The following is a 16,711-nucleotide window of genomic DNA, read 5'->3' as shown; positions in this document are numbered from 1 at the left end:
AAAGTGAAACGGGTTTAATTGTCAATCACCTGGGGACCATATTGCATGTTCACACCAGCAGTAGTAATGTCTGCTGAGGAGCGATGAAGCCCACATGAAGCGATTCTTCCTTCAGGAGATGATGTGGACGATCTGGGTTGTCACGCCAACGTATAATTGGTTGTGTCGTAGTGATTAAGAACAAAGGGACGTGTTTTGCTGACAGGATATGCGGTCACAGCTATCCGCGCCTCCCCTTGGAAGTTGGGATACGTTCCTAATATGGACCGGAATCCCAATATATTAGAAAGCTGGCGAGATGCTCAACTCGATCCCTAAAACCACGAATGACCTTTCCACGGTTGTTTGACCAAATATTACTCGTATTTCAGGCGTTTTACACAACTAAAAAACGCCATTTGTTTAGTCGTCATTGGGCTGTTCCTGGGAATTGCGTGCTCATATAAACATGATTTTTAACTTCAATATTACCGCCTGTTTGTGCTTTTTTTTTGGCGTGGGAAGCGGAGGAGTCGTCTATCTCTTTGCCACCGGGACATCTTTGTGGTGTTTTGTCACGCAGATCTGGTTCTGACTGGTTTAAACCGGACCGCCGCGCATGCGCACTTGGTGTAAACAGGAAGAACCAACTGAAAAACCAGGACAAACCTAGCATAAAGAGAAGGAAATTCTCGAACTACAACGAGCCAACGTCTTGTTTCCCCCGATATATTAATCAACATTGACGTCGTCCTATACTGCTTGATGATAATTAACATTTGTATGTTCGAGGCAGTCGCTAACCTCGGTGTTCTTTTATAGACTCATTAATGCTGCAGCGTTTATCCAGCTAGCGGTAGTCAGGCGGCGACGATTTATTTTCCTCCACGCTTCTTGTTTCTGCTAAACAACAGCTACAGAAACCGCGCAGTGCACCCTAGATCTTTTTTACTTCTGATATTTGGTGACTTCGCGCCTTCAACAATGGTTCAAAAAGACAAGGCGCTGGAGACCGCTCAAGCGGCCGGTGAGCCGAGCCCCGGCCCGGTCTCCGGGGAGGCTTTCCAGGAGGCCCCCGGCCTGGTGGAGGAGTCCGGAATTGGAGTCGAACCGACGGATCACAGAAAATTCATCTGCGGAGTCGTGGAAGGTATTGAATATCAGATCACCACCACAAGCAATGAAACATTTCATCTAGTCCTAGGCGGCATACACTCATAAGTATGTCATCACAATCCTGCAGCAATCCATGCTTAGCGCTCAATCGGACTACACTATGAATCAATACAAAATCGTTATTATCGAATGAAATATTCTGTAGTTAAACTTAATGTGCATGTGCTACATGATCAAAAGTATTCCGTTTAACGGCAGAATGTTTAATTCATATATACGGTCCACAGATATTAACGTGATGATCATATTCAGTAAATAGTTAAACGATTCGTCATCTGCCAACTTTTGTTCGGAGATACTACCTCTTAAATACCGAATGACAATTCAGACTAAATAAATACCAATAACTTTAATAGAATAACCATAAGCTTTAATGAACAAAAAGATGCATGTAGCATGACACTTTCAGTGCACGTCATTACTTGCAGCGAATGGAGGTGGGAAAACACTGCATGCAAACTGAATGTGTTGTTCATGATGCAGGCTTTTATGGTCGACCATGGACAATGGAACAGAGGAAAGAGTTGTTCAGAAGGTATGAACTATATTATTTATATAAGCGGTCAAGTGATCAAACGCCAAAAATATTACATCCGGATGATTAGACTTATTATACTGAGTATGTACAACATTGCATTTCACAGACAGCAGAAATGGGGCCTGAGCACATACCTCTATGCGCCTAAAGATGACTACAAACACAGAATGTTCTGGAGAGAGCTGTACTCTGTGGAAGAAGCAGGTGACTATTCACAATCGATCTTAAGATGAGCTGTCTTGGGGAAATGATAATGAGTAATGTCAGGTTTTGAACATGGATGAAATGCCACCAAAAAAAGCGCTAAGCGGAGGTGTTATAAAAGCACAATCATGCATTCGGTGAGTGATTTTTTCCCCATTTGTTTCCCAGATCAACTCATGACTTTAATCAGTGCGGCTAAGGAGTATGAGATAGAGTTCATCTATGCCATTTCCCCTGGACTGGATATCACCTTCTCTAACCAGAAAGAGGTTTCTGCTCTCAAGAGGAAACTGGACCAGGTATTGCAGTATTTCGCATGAGGGCGTTATGAACAATGTGTTAAGTCTTCACATCTTAATCTCATCAAACGGTTCCTGGATCCTTCTCTCTGTGGCATTATTTCCCCAGTTGAATGGTTTTATTTTGGACTCCTTTTATCTCCCTCTCAGGTCTCTCACTTTGGCTGCAAGTCATTTGCCTTACTTTTTGACGATATTGACCACAACATGTGCCCCGCTGACAAAGAGGTGTTTAGTTCATTTGCACACGCTCAGGTTTCTATTACCAATGAAATCTACCAGTACCTGGGGGAGCCTGAGACCTTCCTCTTCTGTCCCACAGGTACATCAGTTCTGCTTCCAAAAATGCACATTAGACCCAATTGGTTCATCTACTTATTTATTATGTGTTGTGTTTGTTTCTTGCCTTGAAATACAGAGTACTGTGGAACATTTTGTTTCCCAAATGTCGCCCAGTCCCCCTACCTCCACACGGTTGGGGAGAAGCTTCTGCCTAACATTGAAGTGCTTTGGACAGGTGAGTTTTACAGTTTTTTGCTGTCCACTGACCACACCATCTCCACTGTTGAGCTTACAATCAGTTTTGGATAAAAACATTAACTGAGGTATTGTTTACGTCTCTGCAGGCCCCAAAGTGGTGTCCAAGGACATCTCAGTCGAGTCAATCGAGGAGGTGTCAAAAATTATAGGAAGAGCCCCTGTGATCTGGGACAACTTTCACGCCAATGATTATGACCCGAAGAGACTGTTCTTGGGTCCGTACAAGGGCCGCTCCACAGAGCTCATCCCCAGGCTGAAGGGAGTCCTCACGAACCCCAACTGCGAGTTTGAGTCCAACTTTGTAGCGATCCACACTCTGGCCACCTGGTACAAGTCTAATATGAATGGTGTGCGCAAGGATGTGGTCATGAGTAAGTGCGATCCATAAGTTAACAAATTTGTAATGTTTTGATGCGGTTAGACCTCTCTTTGTGTAAGGTTTTATGCTGTCACATGTTACCATAACCCAGGTCGGCCATTAATGCGGTTTCATTGGTTTTTGTTCATCCATCTGGCTCACCAGCGGACGGGGAGGACAGCACAATTTCCATCCAGATAAAGTTAGAGAATGAAGGCAGTGATGAAGAGCTGGAGACTGACATGCACTACAGCCCACAGCTCGCTCTAAAACTGGCTCTCGCCGAATGGCTCGAGGATTTTGTCGAGCCTCATCAATACAACAGTGAGAGCCGTCCCGTTATTCCATCACATCGCTATGCCAATAGCTTTTCTAGCAACAATACTTGGAGCACACTCACATTGTTGGCGTTGCTGGCCTTGTAGTGATACGCTTGTGACTGAAGGACAGGACGCACTGAAGGATAACCTTTGTCTTTTTAGGCCGACAGGTGCCTCAGAGTGATGCCGAAGGCACAGCAATCGGCGTGTTGTCCATGGCTCCTCCTCCTCTGTGCTCTTCCACAACAGTCACAACTGTGTTTCAGCAGCCCATCATGTCTCCAGCCATGCCGCCCCTCTGTCTGGATCCACTATCACACACCATGGCAAAAGGACCTGAGGAGGTGAGGCTCATTGTTAATAGGAGACAAATTCGCAGCACTTGAATGAGTATTTGAGGTTTTTTTCTAGAACTCTGGCACTCCAGTGGTGTGATTTTTTTTTTTTTTTTACATGGATAAGAATGACCTCAACGGGCTTCTTTGTGATAAGCTTATTGGCCTCTTTTAATGTGGTTTGGGACAAGGAAATTCTATTTCTTTCTTGAACATTAGTGTACCGGAGACACTGTATGTTTCTATAGGTATGTCTGTATTACTCCTGTGTAGGTCGAGGTGGAGAAGAAAGACTCTGACGAGGAGCCCATGGATATGGTGGTTGAGAAGCTGGATGAGCCGGATGCAGAAGCTGACCCAGAGCAGAAGCCCGTCGGTCCGGTTCTAGCGGACAAGATGGCTGAGGGCCTTGGGCCCATGGACACAGACAAGGAGAGTCTGACAGAGTCCAAATCCCCCGAGGAGTCTATCCAGGAGGATCCTGGGAGTGATATTGCCCCCATGCAAACTGATGACCAGCTCAAACAGGTGCGAAAAACATTTGTGACTTTTCCTTTTTTTTAAATATCTTTTATTTGAAGGCAAAAACAAAATTTAGAATTGCTTGAAAAGTCCAAATGATTTCTGGTCTCAGGATTTGTGTGTGCCTGCGCCCGACGAGAAGCCCCTGTGCAAAGCAGAGCCCCTCACACTGGAGGACCTGACCCTGCTGGCTGAGCTCTTCTACCTGCCATACGAACATGGGCCAAAGGCCATGCAGATGTTAAAGGAGTTTGACTGGCTAAGAGCCAACAGCAGTGTCGTCAGTGTCAACTGCAAGAGAAAGGAAAAGGAAAAGGTGGGTTCACCCCTTCATTAAAGCCACAGATAAAGAGGTCCATCTGAGGAAGCTGGTTCAATATTAACGCGACTTGGTTGTGCTAGTGTTGCTTGTTGAAAACAAAATGGTGGATGTGTACTTCCCATACTGCCCATTGGGTGGTGTGGTTATGACAGCAGATGGAGTGCGCCAGAGAGCACTGTTCTTGTGGAAACCAAAATTTGACCGTTTTAAACCATCAAGACCTTTTTGACTTATTATAGAAATTACATGTATAAATAAAAGTAATGACACGTTCAAGTTGTCATGGTTGACAGGGGCGCTTCAATTAAATCCAGCCTTTGTCAATGTTTATAATAAAGATAACTTTTTTTTTTTTTTACATTTTTGAATCCCTGTTTTACATGCAGGTAGCGGAATGGCAATCAAGGGCGGAGAAGTTTGAAGAGATGTGCTGCTCCGTCATCCAGATGTTCACGCGGCTGTCCAATTCAGCCAACCGCAGCATCCTATATGACCTCTACCCTTACATCTGGGACATCAAGAGCATCATTTCTATGGTCAAGTCTTTTGTCCAGTGGCTAGGTATGTAGGAAGGTAACCACGAGGCGCTTAATCTTCATGCACTACAGTAGCATTAACACTAGTCTGATCGAGTCCGGTAATTGTTATTCTCAGACACACACAGACAAACATATAGTTCAATCTCCTTAAGAAATAAAACCAGATTATGGAAAGAAAAATATCTGATTGTTAGCTGCATGGATTATATCATAGTCCAGTAGTTGACGTAGTTGAATGAGGCAAATTTATAATTATTGAGTACATCTTAAAGAAAATATTGCCCCTGTAGGTCTTCGCCACCACCTGTAGACAGGCTGATAAATTGGTGGCAGTTTGATTTAAAATATAAGATTATTGTTTTAGTCGCACAATAGGGACATTTGTAAGATTTATGACATTTAGATTTGCTATGCACAGATCAGACAAGAATCTCTCAATACTTATGATTCTGCATTTGTCTTGTTTCACACCTCGATTGTGTTTTTTTTTTTTTTTTTTTTTGGCTAATAGCCGCTTGCACTGCTAGCATCCTCCTTATTTATTCCATAACAAGCCGCCTCATCTGTAGGATCCGTAAACTGGGTCTTTGTGGCAAACGTCCCAGCAGGGTTACTGCTGCTTGCTGTGTATCCGGTAACATCACTGCTGCATTCCCGACACACTTGCTTCCACGCGCACGCGAGCTTGAAGAGCAAGCTGACTGAATGACTATGGAAGGCCATTCTGGTGCATAAACTGAATCAGAAATACTGTTATGAAAACCTAAACCATATGAATACATAACAGAAGTTTCATCCGAATCACCTCCAAAACCAGGCCGTCGGTGGATTTTAACCTTCTGCATTGTTACTCAATCTGTATCGGTGCGTGAACTCCCTTTGTCTGTGCACTGTGGTGCAGTTTGAGTGACATTCAGCCTTGTGATAACACCTCCATCTTGTTTGGAGTGTTGTTTTGAATAGTCTGAAGCACCAGCATGGTCTGTAGTAAACCCCCAGTAACCCAGTTTCATTCACAGGTTTCTGTCCTATATGGTAAAGCTGAGGACTCCAGCTCACAGTACACAGCAGGCAGCATACCCACACAGGATTAACCACATCCAAAATGTCCACCCTACCAATTCAATGCATCAGTAAATGATGCTAAGCACTCTAGCAACATGCAGGAAATCAAGTGCACGATAGAAACACTTCTCTTTGAATATTCCTCATGTCAACTTTGGTGTCATTAAGTGCCTAACTGTTGACCTCTACTGTTGCTATTACGTTTCTACATCAGTCCCCACGTTTCCCCTTAAGAGAAGCGGTGCAATCGGCATTTAGTCTCGCATCCTCCCTGGCTTTTGTACGAAGAACATTTACTAATTACAATTTTCTACTGTTTTCTCCCTTCACTATGTACAGATGGAAGAATCCACAGTACAAGTTTCTGCTGCTGTTGGAGAGACAGTGACCAATGTTTGCACAGTGCAGGCGTCGTGCCCTTTTTGTTTCCCAATTGAGAGGGATTATTATTTAACTTTTTTTAGCTAGATTCATAAATGTAAACAAATTTTATTCGGAGGAAAAGAAGCAGCCCTCTGGATGAAGTCACATTTTGCGCAGCGATTTAGCTTTGATTCATAAGTGTTAACTCCATACATTTCTCTCTTTGGCAGCGTCTTTCTAACTTGTTTTTTGTTTCTGTCAGTAGGCCTATAGAACTGACTCAAACCAGTCCAATGCACCTACTCATGGGGATTTACACGTGGCTTTAAAGTTTAACAATGACACATGATCTTCATCCCACTAATGGATCATTCTGATGTGCTGTGCAGTGCTAGATATGCTTACACACACACACTGGCCCAAGCATGCAGGAGCAAAAGCTGCATGTGTACCGCATAACTGTGGTGGTGTTAAGGCAATGCAGTCTGACTGGATCACCGAGGTGGAGGTCGTCCACCAAGCGATACTTCCATTGTCTGTAGGGATTTTTTTATTTAACTTGTGTAAGCGAGTTGTGAGTTCCTTTTCACGTGGGTGCATCTGCGTGCTGTGTTTTGTCAGCTCCTCAGAATAATTCTTTTAGCTATCAGTGAGATTATGTAAAGCACCGTCAGGTGTTCTTAATGCGTGCTGCATTTGTCTGGTCACATGACAGGGCTTGTTGTCAACCAGGGTTAGACTTTGTTAGTAGGAACACTACTGTGTCCAGCCTCCAGGAGCCCCGTGTGTTTAGATATTCATACGCCCCGTCCCTGCGATGTACTTCATCTTTGGTCGGTCCCATTGTGGGATTTAATGGTGAGCAATAGAGGCTCAGGAAAGTTTTTGCTCGCTTCACCTCACCCCCCCGCCCGCCCGCCCCCGCTCATTTAGTCTTCCTGGTTTGATGATTCGCGCTCCCCCCGTCATGTGACGAGGCAGATAGATGAGAATGTGACTTCACACGGGGAGCTAAAATGAGTGTGGTTACGGCAGCTGAAGCTTACTTTACATAGACCGTGTGTGTTTGGGTTCGGAGTTTGTCAGCGTTTCAAACGAGTGAAGTCCTCACTGAACGGGTTGACTGTGAGCAGTTTGACGTTGCTGTGTTGAGACAATTTGAGGAGCATTTATATCTTGGACCTTCTTCTAGCAAACACGTAAGCTTTAGTTGCTTGAGCCTCATTTAAGAGATTTCCTCTGAATATAGTTCATTCTAAATTAGGTCCTTTTTTTTTCTTTTTTTTTTTAAATTAATTCATATGGATAATGTAATTAGATACATATGACCCGCTTCCTCCCCATTCTCCCACTCCCTTCATCTGTCAGAGAGCCCCATCCTGTGGTAACGATGTCCGCTTGGCTCTGCTCCTAACAGGGTGTCGTAGTCAGTCCTCAGCACAATTCCTTAGAGGAGACCAAGAACCCTGGGCCTTTAGGGGAGGTCTAGCAGGAGAGTTCCAGGTATCTAATGCACTGAATTTACAGCAATCTTATGGAAAAAGAGTGTTGTGAGCAAAGACGACAATCTTAATATGTGTGTAGGTATGACGGGGCTTTGGTCTGTCGAAGGTGAGCTGATTGTAAAAAGGTCGGGCTTCATAAAATCCCGATTCCATCCTCTTCACTCGTTCTCCGTGGACGTTTTAATTCCTTGAATTATTTTGGGGTATTGTTAGGCTGTTGAAGGGTGAGCTGAAACCCATCCAGACGGAGGAGGTTAGAGCCAACTTGGCACGGCATTTTCTGATTGATTAATTTGAATTTCTTTCAGCAACGGCCCAAGGAGATGCTGCTTTTCCCTAGCGCGCAGCGCAAGCGAGCATGGCTAGGTTTTATTTTCATGACATCTCATTTCTTTGCAGGAAAGCACAGCGTACAAATTACCGACCCAACCCTTTGCAAGCGCACGCACAAGCATCGCAGCGCCAGCGAGAACGCGAGCCCGTGTGCAATGGGAAAACTCCAAGATCAAACACACCTATCCAGTCTAAGAAAAAAGTCTCCATCTGTGGAGAGTAACAAGACTCATAATGGCAACTAATATGCCATTGAATTACCCAGTTAGCTCCCATTTAGTTTCCCCCATTGGTTTTTTTTTCCTGGAGTTCTCTCTGCGGCAGCATCATTATTTTTCTCAACAGGAGGGTCCTGCGCAGCGAAATATTGCGATGTCTTACAAAAGGGAAAGGAGCATCTCCTTCAGCCAGTAAAACCTTAGTCAGACCAAAATACCACCCTCAATATATAATATTTGAACAGCAAACATGTGTGCTTGTCGTGCTATGTTCCTTTAGCAAAAAAAGAGCAAGATGTGATGTTTGCTCTCGTTGTCCACTGTCAGCTCAACAAGGAACGTCAGTTTTAATTCCTTTTTTTTAATATGCAATAATTGCCGTTTTAAAGCACACTGAGGTTCCTTTTGGTTTGATAGTGGCACAACTGAAGCAAAAGCCCGGCGAGGCACTGCGTCAATGCATCGCACAACCCGGTCTCAGTCAAACTGAACCTGTTTCTTTTGCTACCCACAGAGATTGTTGCCAATAGAAGGGGCAAACGATCTTTTCTACCAACCTCCACCTTCACTGCCAACCTCCAAAATGTATTCCATAAGGCCGTACTATCCCAAAGATGTGGTAAGATGTTTGTTTAGTCGTGCCCCCGTGCAAGTTTTTTTTTTTTTTTTAAACCAGTACCCAATTATTCTGTCCTGAATACCAACAGTTAATAAATGTTAATGTCAAGACCAAAGTGTAATAAATGTATAGTGGAGGATCCTGTATTGGCCAGTTGCTAGTTGTCCCAGTTCCACTGGCCTAGTTTAAGATGTGGATGCCTTTACTGAATGTGGCACGATGCTCTGCTAAACTGCTCTTTACATCCACAAATATGCTGATTCTAAAGGCAGCTTCAGATTGAGGACTCATCTAGTGCTGTGATTGGTCAAGTCACAGCTGTACCTGTCTTCTTCCTTTCAGACTGCGATTTATAAAATCTGTAGAGAAATGTACAGTGAAGGAATGGAGGACGTACCGGTCTCTGATAAGGACCCGGATCTCATAGGAGACAGGTAAAAATCATGGCGACAGCCAGAGCCTGCTCTGTGGTTTCTCTCCCCCTGCAGTGCAACACAACACGGCTGACCAAATCTTTCCCGTTTCCTCACAGGTTAGTGGGCGGTCTCCTCACGCTGAGCTCCGACTACGGCTTTGTGCTGGAGGACGAGGACGGGATCTGCGGCTACGCGCTCGGCACTGTGGATGTCCAGCCCTTTGTCAAGAAATGCAAGTTGAACTGGATTCCCTTCATGAAGGAGAAATACATCAAACCTGACTGTGAGAAGGACCTCACGGACGCTGAGGTAGGATCCTCATCTATCTCATAACCCGTCCTGCCGTCTTTTTGTGTCGGCGTTCCTATGGTTGACTTTGTCCGTCGTCCCTGTAGAAAATGATGCTGAGTTTCCACGAGGAGGAGGAGGGTCTTCCGGACTCTTTCCTCTCCAACTTTCCCTCTCTCATCAAGGTTGACATTCAAGCCAAGGTCACTGACCCCAGTGTGGCCAAAAGCATGATGGGATGTCTTCTATCTTCTCTTAAGGCCAACGGTAGGTGGCAGCCAATTTCAGTTGGTACAAAACTGACATTTTGTGTTTTGTTGGTCACTGTCATTAAGAGGGTATCATTTCATATATTTAAAGAATAGTTTTGAACGTTTAGCCTGTTTTGTACAGTGCTCAGGGATGTTATCCAGATGTGATGTGAAGAGGCCTCCAAAACAAATAAAAAACGCTTCTGAGTTCAATTTTCAATAGATGTATTTTTTTTCCATTAACCGGTAAATTGATACATTAGCACTAACTGAAATCATCTTCTCGTCATCGACATCAACTAATTCATTACTGCTCAAGGACACATAAGATCATCATCACCAGTTTATTTGGAAATACTGACTGATTTTTGATATTGACTCAGTCGTCATCTGTTTCTCTTCCAGGCTCCCTAGGTGCATTCTGTCAAGTTCGTCAGACGGATAAGAGAATGATGGATTTCTATAGTAAACTGGGATGCTTTGAAGTGGCCAAAATGGAGGGCTTTCCCAAAGACGTCATCATTATGGGACGCAGCCTATGAAGAAACCTCCTGCTTCAATAACAGACAGACAGAGAGAGACATCAAGTCCTCGAGGTGGCTTGAACATGTTTGCTCCCTTCATGAGAAAAACTTCCATGATGATTTTATACTACATCACCATCTGGGCTCAGCCCGGGAAACCTCTTTTTAGGATTCGTGTACAGAAGCACAGCAGTCACACACAGATTCCCTGCGCTGCCATTAGATGTTATGGCACCGTTGGATTCAACAGATCCGAAACTAAAAGGCTGACGAGGGATCCGTATTCCGTCAACTTTTAGCCAACGTGGGAGAGTGTCTCTCCGGCAATGATTGTCCCACTTACGCATACAGGAAGGGGGAAAACTCCATAAGCCTTTTTTCTGATTTGAATCTAGTAGTCATTACATGGATGTTGCCCACATGTCCTAATGCAAAGTGACTGTATCAGAAATGGAGGCAGAGCTGTAAAAAGAGGATGGCCTGTATCTCAGGTAATGTCTTACTCACCCGTACATCCTGCTTTGACAGAGAGAAAGGAGGCAGCTGTTGACGCAAGTAGCACACCTTTTAATAGTGGTCGTGAGGCGCTTTGTGAGAGTTTGCAAGTTGATCCACAATAGACTCTGAGGAAGAGGCCTTTTATGCGGCTTGTTTTTCTCAAAAACTGATGCAGACCAGTGAAGGAATATTATTCGTCTGATTTGTTAACTCAACAAGGCAGTCCTCTAACGTTTTGTTAAACTATCGCTAGACATTTGAAAAGCAATAGAAGTGCTTCCACAATGTTAAAAGCGTCAGCGCTTTTGCCTTTTGTCTATTTTTTCTTTTTTTTATAATTCAGCCGTTTTGTTCATTTCCCTTGCTTGAGCTATTGCCTCCTGGTTCATTGCCTTTGGATTTTAAATTATAGACCCCAGAGTCTTTGTTTTAAAGCAAAGACGTATCCGTCAGAGCTAGAGTAGTGTCATCTTATTGCATTGGCCTTGTGCTCAGATTCCAGAGATGTGGCCTGACATTGACAGTCGCACACACACCAGATCCCAAACTCAATCACCGAAATCCTTCATTGAACCAAAGCTAACTGGCATGAGCATCACTATCAGAGATTTCAGGCCATTTAGTTAATTTCAAATTTAGTTTACAGTAATTTAAAAGTTTACATAGTTACTCTGGGTAATAATTATCTCAATTCGAAATGTTCTTACAGCAGGACCCAGTAATGTAAAATAATCAATTATATCGGTCAGCTTGCATCCCTCGCAGCATTGTTTTGACATGGCATCCTCTCAAATGAATGTCCTCTCAGCTGAGCCTGGGTGAGTAATGTCCTTACCCTGTCACCAAAGTGCTCTCACATCGACGTGAGAGGCTTGGAGCAAAAAGTCCTCCACCTTTTTCCTATCTGTCCTTTGAATGTTTTGTATTCTGACGCCTTTCACATTTGTTTTTGTAAATTTAATGTAGTTGATTTAAAAATAAGCATTTGGACTATAGATAGGTGTGTTCTGTTGGTTATGTGAGCATCATCAATAGCTGTCTGCCAATGTGATGTTTTGATACTGTGTACACACATAATGTGCATGAAGTGTATTGGATTCACTGTGACGGTCATTCGAATAAGCTCATCTTATGCTGCATAGAGAAGGAAGAAGCATGCCACGCACCTCCACGAGCATGATAAAGTAGATCGTAGACAGTCAGTCATACAGTGTTATTATTTTGTATTTCCTTATTGAAATTGTGGTTGCTTTCTGTGTAAATCGCTGGTCTGGTTGCAATGCCCCGTCTTGTACAGCTATCCAATTTTTTTTTCTTTATGAAAAGTGGATGTGATGGGGAGGGAAATGGCTCCTACTGTACATTTTGATTATCTGAGATTTGGAGGGAGGGGAGGGGGGGGGTCGTCATGAAAATTACACTTTACCAATGTACAATTTGTATGTAAGAAGCATAAGATTAAAAACTAATAAACCATGAAACATTCCTTCGTGTCCTTTTAGCTTTTCTGGGCTGGAGGTGGGGGGGAGATTTCTTTTTAAGTTACTGGTGTTTTTTAAATTACTGGTGTTTTTTAATCTCTGTTCCCTGAAAGAAGACTTGGTTTTGTTTGTAAACCTGCATTATTCCTGAAATAAGCCAAATATATTATTTTTATATATATAATCGACGGCTCCACTTCATTAGGATAAATATTTAACATAGAAGTACTGTGTAGTATTTGTCTAATAACTTAATTGTATATCTGCATCTAGTTTTATTTTTGTTAAATTGGATTAGTCTAATAACTTGGTCGGTCTGGAGTCGAAAAAAACCCGAACCGCAGGCGCACAGTGATGACGCGTCAGGCGTGCTCGTAGTTTGCGACGCACTTGTTATTTTCGTGGAGCGTTCTCTGGCTATAAATCGTTGACAGTAAACCCACATTTTGTGTTTCGTCAACATGTCGTTCAAAGACGACTCATCCTCCGAAGTCGGACTATCGGGTGAATCGAAGTTGGAGAGCTTCCTGTTCAGTAAGAACCATTTAACGCAGTTTTAATCAGCTCACCGGGCGCACACGTGGGTCTCCTCTGCGATGTTCCCACTGTGCCACCAGCTTTGATGTTGCTACAGTTACTTCGGCCAGTGCACTACGTGGCATGAGCTACCGAAAAACTAAAGTGTTCTTAACCAATCCGGTTTCCATGTGTCTCCAGGCTGTGAGCTGTCGCCTAAAGTACCTTTCTACACTTTCCAAGGAGACGAAGAGGAGGACCTGGAGCACTTCCTTGAACTCAGAACGGTACGCGCCATCGCCACATATCTTATTTCTGTCAAATTCACTTAATGCAAAAGACTTTCACTCCACCAATTCGACGCAGACTTTACAGGGACGCGTGCTCCCAAGACTGCTAAGCAGTATTTTTTGTCTTCTAATCAACTTGAGAGTTACTTTGATCTGGCTGCCAATCGTTAAAAAAATTAGCTGAATTATTTCGCTGACTGTTGACAGGTTTGTCTGGGAGAGGGTGCCAAGGAGGAGACCAATGTGGTGGAGGTAACGTCCATGAACCACCAAGGGAAGACCATTTCTGTGCCCATCGCCAACCTTCACCTGAGCTGCCTGCCCATGGTACCGGATTTCTCTCTTAATGCAGGTTAACGCGCCTCGCGTGCTGGAGGTGTAGCTCCAACGCTTTGCCTTCTATTTCTCAGGTGAGTCTGGGGGAGTTTGAGCTGAAAGCCCCGGTGACCATCCGGCTCAAGGCTGGAACAGGACCGGTTACGGTCAGCGGGTTGCACCTCATAGGTAACTCTCACATTCTTCTGTTTGAACTGAAACGGTTAGTAAAGCAACAAGGTACCAGAGGCTGTACTTTATTATCATCCAATAATGTAACAGTTCGGGCGCGTTGTTCGGCCCGACGCGGAGCATCCTGACATTGTCCTTCTTGTGCAGCCTCACAGGTTGAAGACTCCGACCTGTCTGATGACGAGAGTGAAGATGAGGATGACGAGGAAGAGATCAGCCCCATGAAACCAGCAAAGAAGAAGCAGAAGCAGTAGGCGCAGAGGTCGCGGATAGTCTTTTGGAATGGCACCGTTCACTCGCTGAGATGTTTTTATGGAATAACTGGGGGGGTTTGTACAGGACTGTCTCTTTTTACAAAGCTACTACTTCTCCCACACAGCCAAGTGAACGCTCCGTGTGGGTTAAGCCGAGCAGGTGGTTGGAGGAAGTGACATCACAACCTCTCCTTTCGTGTCAGCGGTGTATTTAACTGCGGTTTGGAGCTTCACATGTAGAAGAACTGTTTTTTGCTACTAAATGCTACCCAGTGTTTTTTACTGTAAATGATACGGTCACCGCTGTTGTGGTGGAAAAGGTGTTTTACCACTGGTGGGATCTGTTTTTGTTTATTGATGCTGTAAGTTGTAAAATCAAAATCTTTGTAAGCGCCTGTACTTGTCAAACAGGAAACTAATTGTGATTCCAGCTGAAAGTCCTCTGGTTGCACAGATGACTTGCACGCGTCCAATTTATTAAATGTTCTCTGTTCTGCACAAGACTGTCTCCATTCTCATGTGTTTTTTATTCTACTAAAAATGTTTAGTTACGACATAACTTCACGTGAATCTTTTGTGATGTAGTGGATGTGTCAAGCAAACATTTAGTTTTAGCTCCCATTTGAAATCATGAATAAAAAGGTAATCTTAAGTTTATGCATCAGTTTAGTGTCACTATTTAAACACACAGGACATTTGAATTTGGTAATGTAGCAGAAAAGTTGATATTCCATTTTTATTTGTGCCCAGAACATGTTTTCTATTCCAATGAATCCCAGTTTCACACTATTAAGTAAACATTAAATAAATTTAAAAAAAGGATCTCCGTAACTGAGTAAAAAACCCCACTTTAATTTACACACATTTTGTAAAAGGATTAGTCTTTTACCCATTCTCCAAAAGCACTGCTTCTAAACTGGCAAGTTCAGTCTTAAACAGCCACGCTTAACTTAAATATTTTGCCACATTCCGATCACATCTGCACAAACATCCTCTTGTGTAAACATGATCAGCCGTAAACAACTAATCGCTGTGGTGGATCTAATAACTGGTTCATCTGCAGATGGTCAGTCGTCCCAGTCGGCGTCATAAGAGCCCCCGATTGAAGTAGACAGGCTGCACTTTTATCTCCATCCTGTGGAGCTCCTTAACTCTGACTGGAGACAGCCGCAGAGCCAGGATGTGACTTCCTCACCACGTATACTGCAGGTTCAAAATTGTTTCTTTCCTTATCTGGAAGATAACGGTCTCCTGCAAACAGTCAAAAAACCTCAGTCCAGTCACCAGTTGTGTGCATCCGTCAGCTGCTGTTACGTAACGTCTGTGAGCCATGAACATAAGATTGGAGGAGGAAGGGAGAAGCCCACCGTTACACCCAACACATCCTTAAAATAACTACAACACCTGGTACGCTTGATTAACCACAGAGATGAGCCTTGTGACCAAACATGTATGCAGCTTGTCCAAGAGGCTTAAGGACAAGGAGTATTTAAAAAAACCCAGAAGAACTTCAATTCATCACAAACATCTTTAATGAAAACATCTGCAGATGGATGTTTTTCACTGGAACTCATGGGTACGTGTAACGTCTGCTGTTAACTAAAGCTGTCCGACACTGTGGTTGATTAAAAATCACATTTGCTTTTAAGATGTGGTCCTGCTTGTAAATTAAGGAAAGATTCGGGGAGACCCTGCTAAACAAGTCGAGCACCAGATGTTCGTGAGACAAGTTTTGTTCTCACAAGTAAGACATGCCTGGTGCTGTCATGGTAATGTGAAAAGGGACCACCTGTGCCATACCTTTAATGGCAGGATGTAGGGGAGGCACAACAAGAGACAGGGCCGGGATGCAGAGGAAGCTTAAATAAACATATGACATAGCATTGTCATTGTGTCATACTTTAACTCTCTCTCTCTCTCTCTCTCTCTCTCTCTCTCTCTCTCTCTCTCTCTCTCTCTCTCTCTCTCTCGTAAGCCTCTAAATGGATGGATAGCAAATAAATGTGAGTCAACGTTCCAACTAAGTCACCTTGACGTGAAGCAGGTGCTGCTGCTGCTTATTTTTTGACTCATAAACCACATCCAACTCAAGGTACGCTGAGTGGGAGTTCTGTGACCCTTTACACCATTTTTATGGGATATAACATTTTTTTTTTATTGCCCTGTGTGATGCGTCAAGTCCTTAACCTTCCGCCTAGAGGTTAAAGCTGCGTGCTGAGCACTGCGGTTTACATGCATTTTGTGCTGAAAGAAATGCCACAGAAGATCAGGGATCACTCGTTGCAAAATCACAAGCCTTGCTGATGTCAGTTCATATTAAACTCTTAACATTTGTGGGAGAGGGGTAACAGTAGCAGTTTGGGCTTTTCATTTTTTGTTTCATACATCCATGAACATACACGTTGTTTGTAAGTTGTGTTGTGTGTGTATTATATGCTCTAGTATATAGTA

General features: G+C 43.6%; 2 protein-coding genes across 2 annotated transcripts; both read left to right on the top strand.

Annotated features, from left to right (window-relative positions):
• Nucleotides 1–244: 244 nt before the first annotated feature.
• Nucleotides 245–12,697, top strand: oga (O-GlcNAcase). Its single transcript, XM_040178578.2, has 18 exons — nt 245–1,129; nt 1,639–1,690; nt 1,800–1,897; nt 2,066–2,196; nt 2,347–2,518; nt 2,615–2,713; nt 2,823–3,107; nt 3,260–3,418; nt 3,577–3,758; nt 4,023–4,277; nt 4,384–4,587; nt 4,980–5,154; nt 7,978–8,063; nt 9,131–9,235; nt 9,578–9,669; nt 9,768–9,960; nt 10,047–10,206; nt 10,596–12,697. The coding sequence occupies exons 1-18, from the start codon at nt 964–966 to the stop codon at nt 10,730–10,732; spliced, it is 2,751 nt and encodes a 916-aa protein (XP_040034512.2). The 5' UTR covers nt 245–963; the 3' UTR covers nt 10,733–12,697.
• A 289-nt stretch (nt 12,698–12,986) lies between these two features.
• Nucleotides 12,987–14,761, top strand: npm3 (nucleophosmin/nucleoplasmin, 3). Its single transcript, XM_040179320.2, has 5 exons — nt 12,987–13,227; nt 13,411–13,496; nt 13,707–13,826; nt 13,910–14,003; nt 14,154–14,761. Exons 1-5 carry the CDS (start codon nt 13,155–13,157, stop codon nt 14,258–14,260), a joined length of 480 nt encoding a protein of 159 aa, XP_040035254.1. The 5' UTR covers nt 12,987–13,154; the 3' UTR covers nt 14,261–14,761.
• The last annotated feature ends 1,950 nt before the right edge of the window (nt 14,762–16,711 follow it).

This window comes from Gasterosteus aculeatus, chromosome 6, assembly GCF_964276395.1.
Source record: "Gasterosteus aculeatus chromosome 6, fGasAcu3.hap1.1, whole genome shotgun sequence".
In the NCBI taxonomy this organism is placed as follows: Eukaryota; Metazoa; Chordata; class Actinopteri; order Perciformes; family Gasterosteidae; genus Gasterosteus; species Gasterosteus aculeatus.
The sequence above is the reverse complement of the archived record's forward strand: the minus strand, read 5'-3'. Positions and strand labels throughout refer to the sequence as shown.

What these genes read in the sequence shown, in the direction of transcription:
- oga (XM_040178578.2), top strand. Translation starts at nt 964, where the DNA reads ATGGTTCAAAAAGACAAGGCGCTGGAGACCGCTCAAGCGGCCGGTGAG. An exon ending in CTTCCTCTTCTGTCCCACAG is followed by an intron (nt 2,519 to 2,614) that starts GTACATCAGTTC and finishes CTTGAAATACAG; the next exon opens with AGTACTGTGGAACATTTTGT. An exon ending in CTGATGACCAGCTCAAACAG is followed by an intron (nt 4,278 to 4,383) that starts GTGCGAAAAACA and finishes TTCTGGTCTCAG; the next exon opens with GATTTGTGTGTGCCTGCGCC.
- npm3 (XM_040179320.2), top strand. Translation starts at nt 13,155, where the DNA reads ATGTCGTTCAAAGACGACTCATCCTCCGAAGTCGGACTATCGGGTGAA. An exon ending in ACTTCCTTGAACTCAGAACG is followed by an intron (nt 13,497 to 13,706) that starts GTACGCGCCATC and finishes GACTGTTGACAG; the next exon opens with GTTTGTCTGGGAGAGGGTGC. An exon ending in ACCTGAGCTGCCTGCCCATG is followed by an intron (nt 13,827 to 13,909) that starts GTACCGGATTTC and finishes TCTATTTCTCAG; the next exon opens with GTGAGTCTGGGGGAGTTTGA.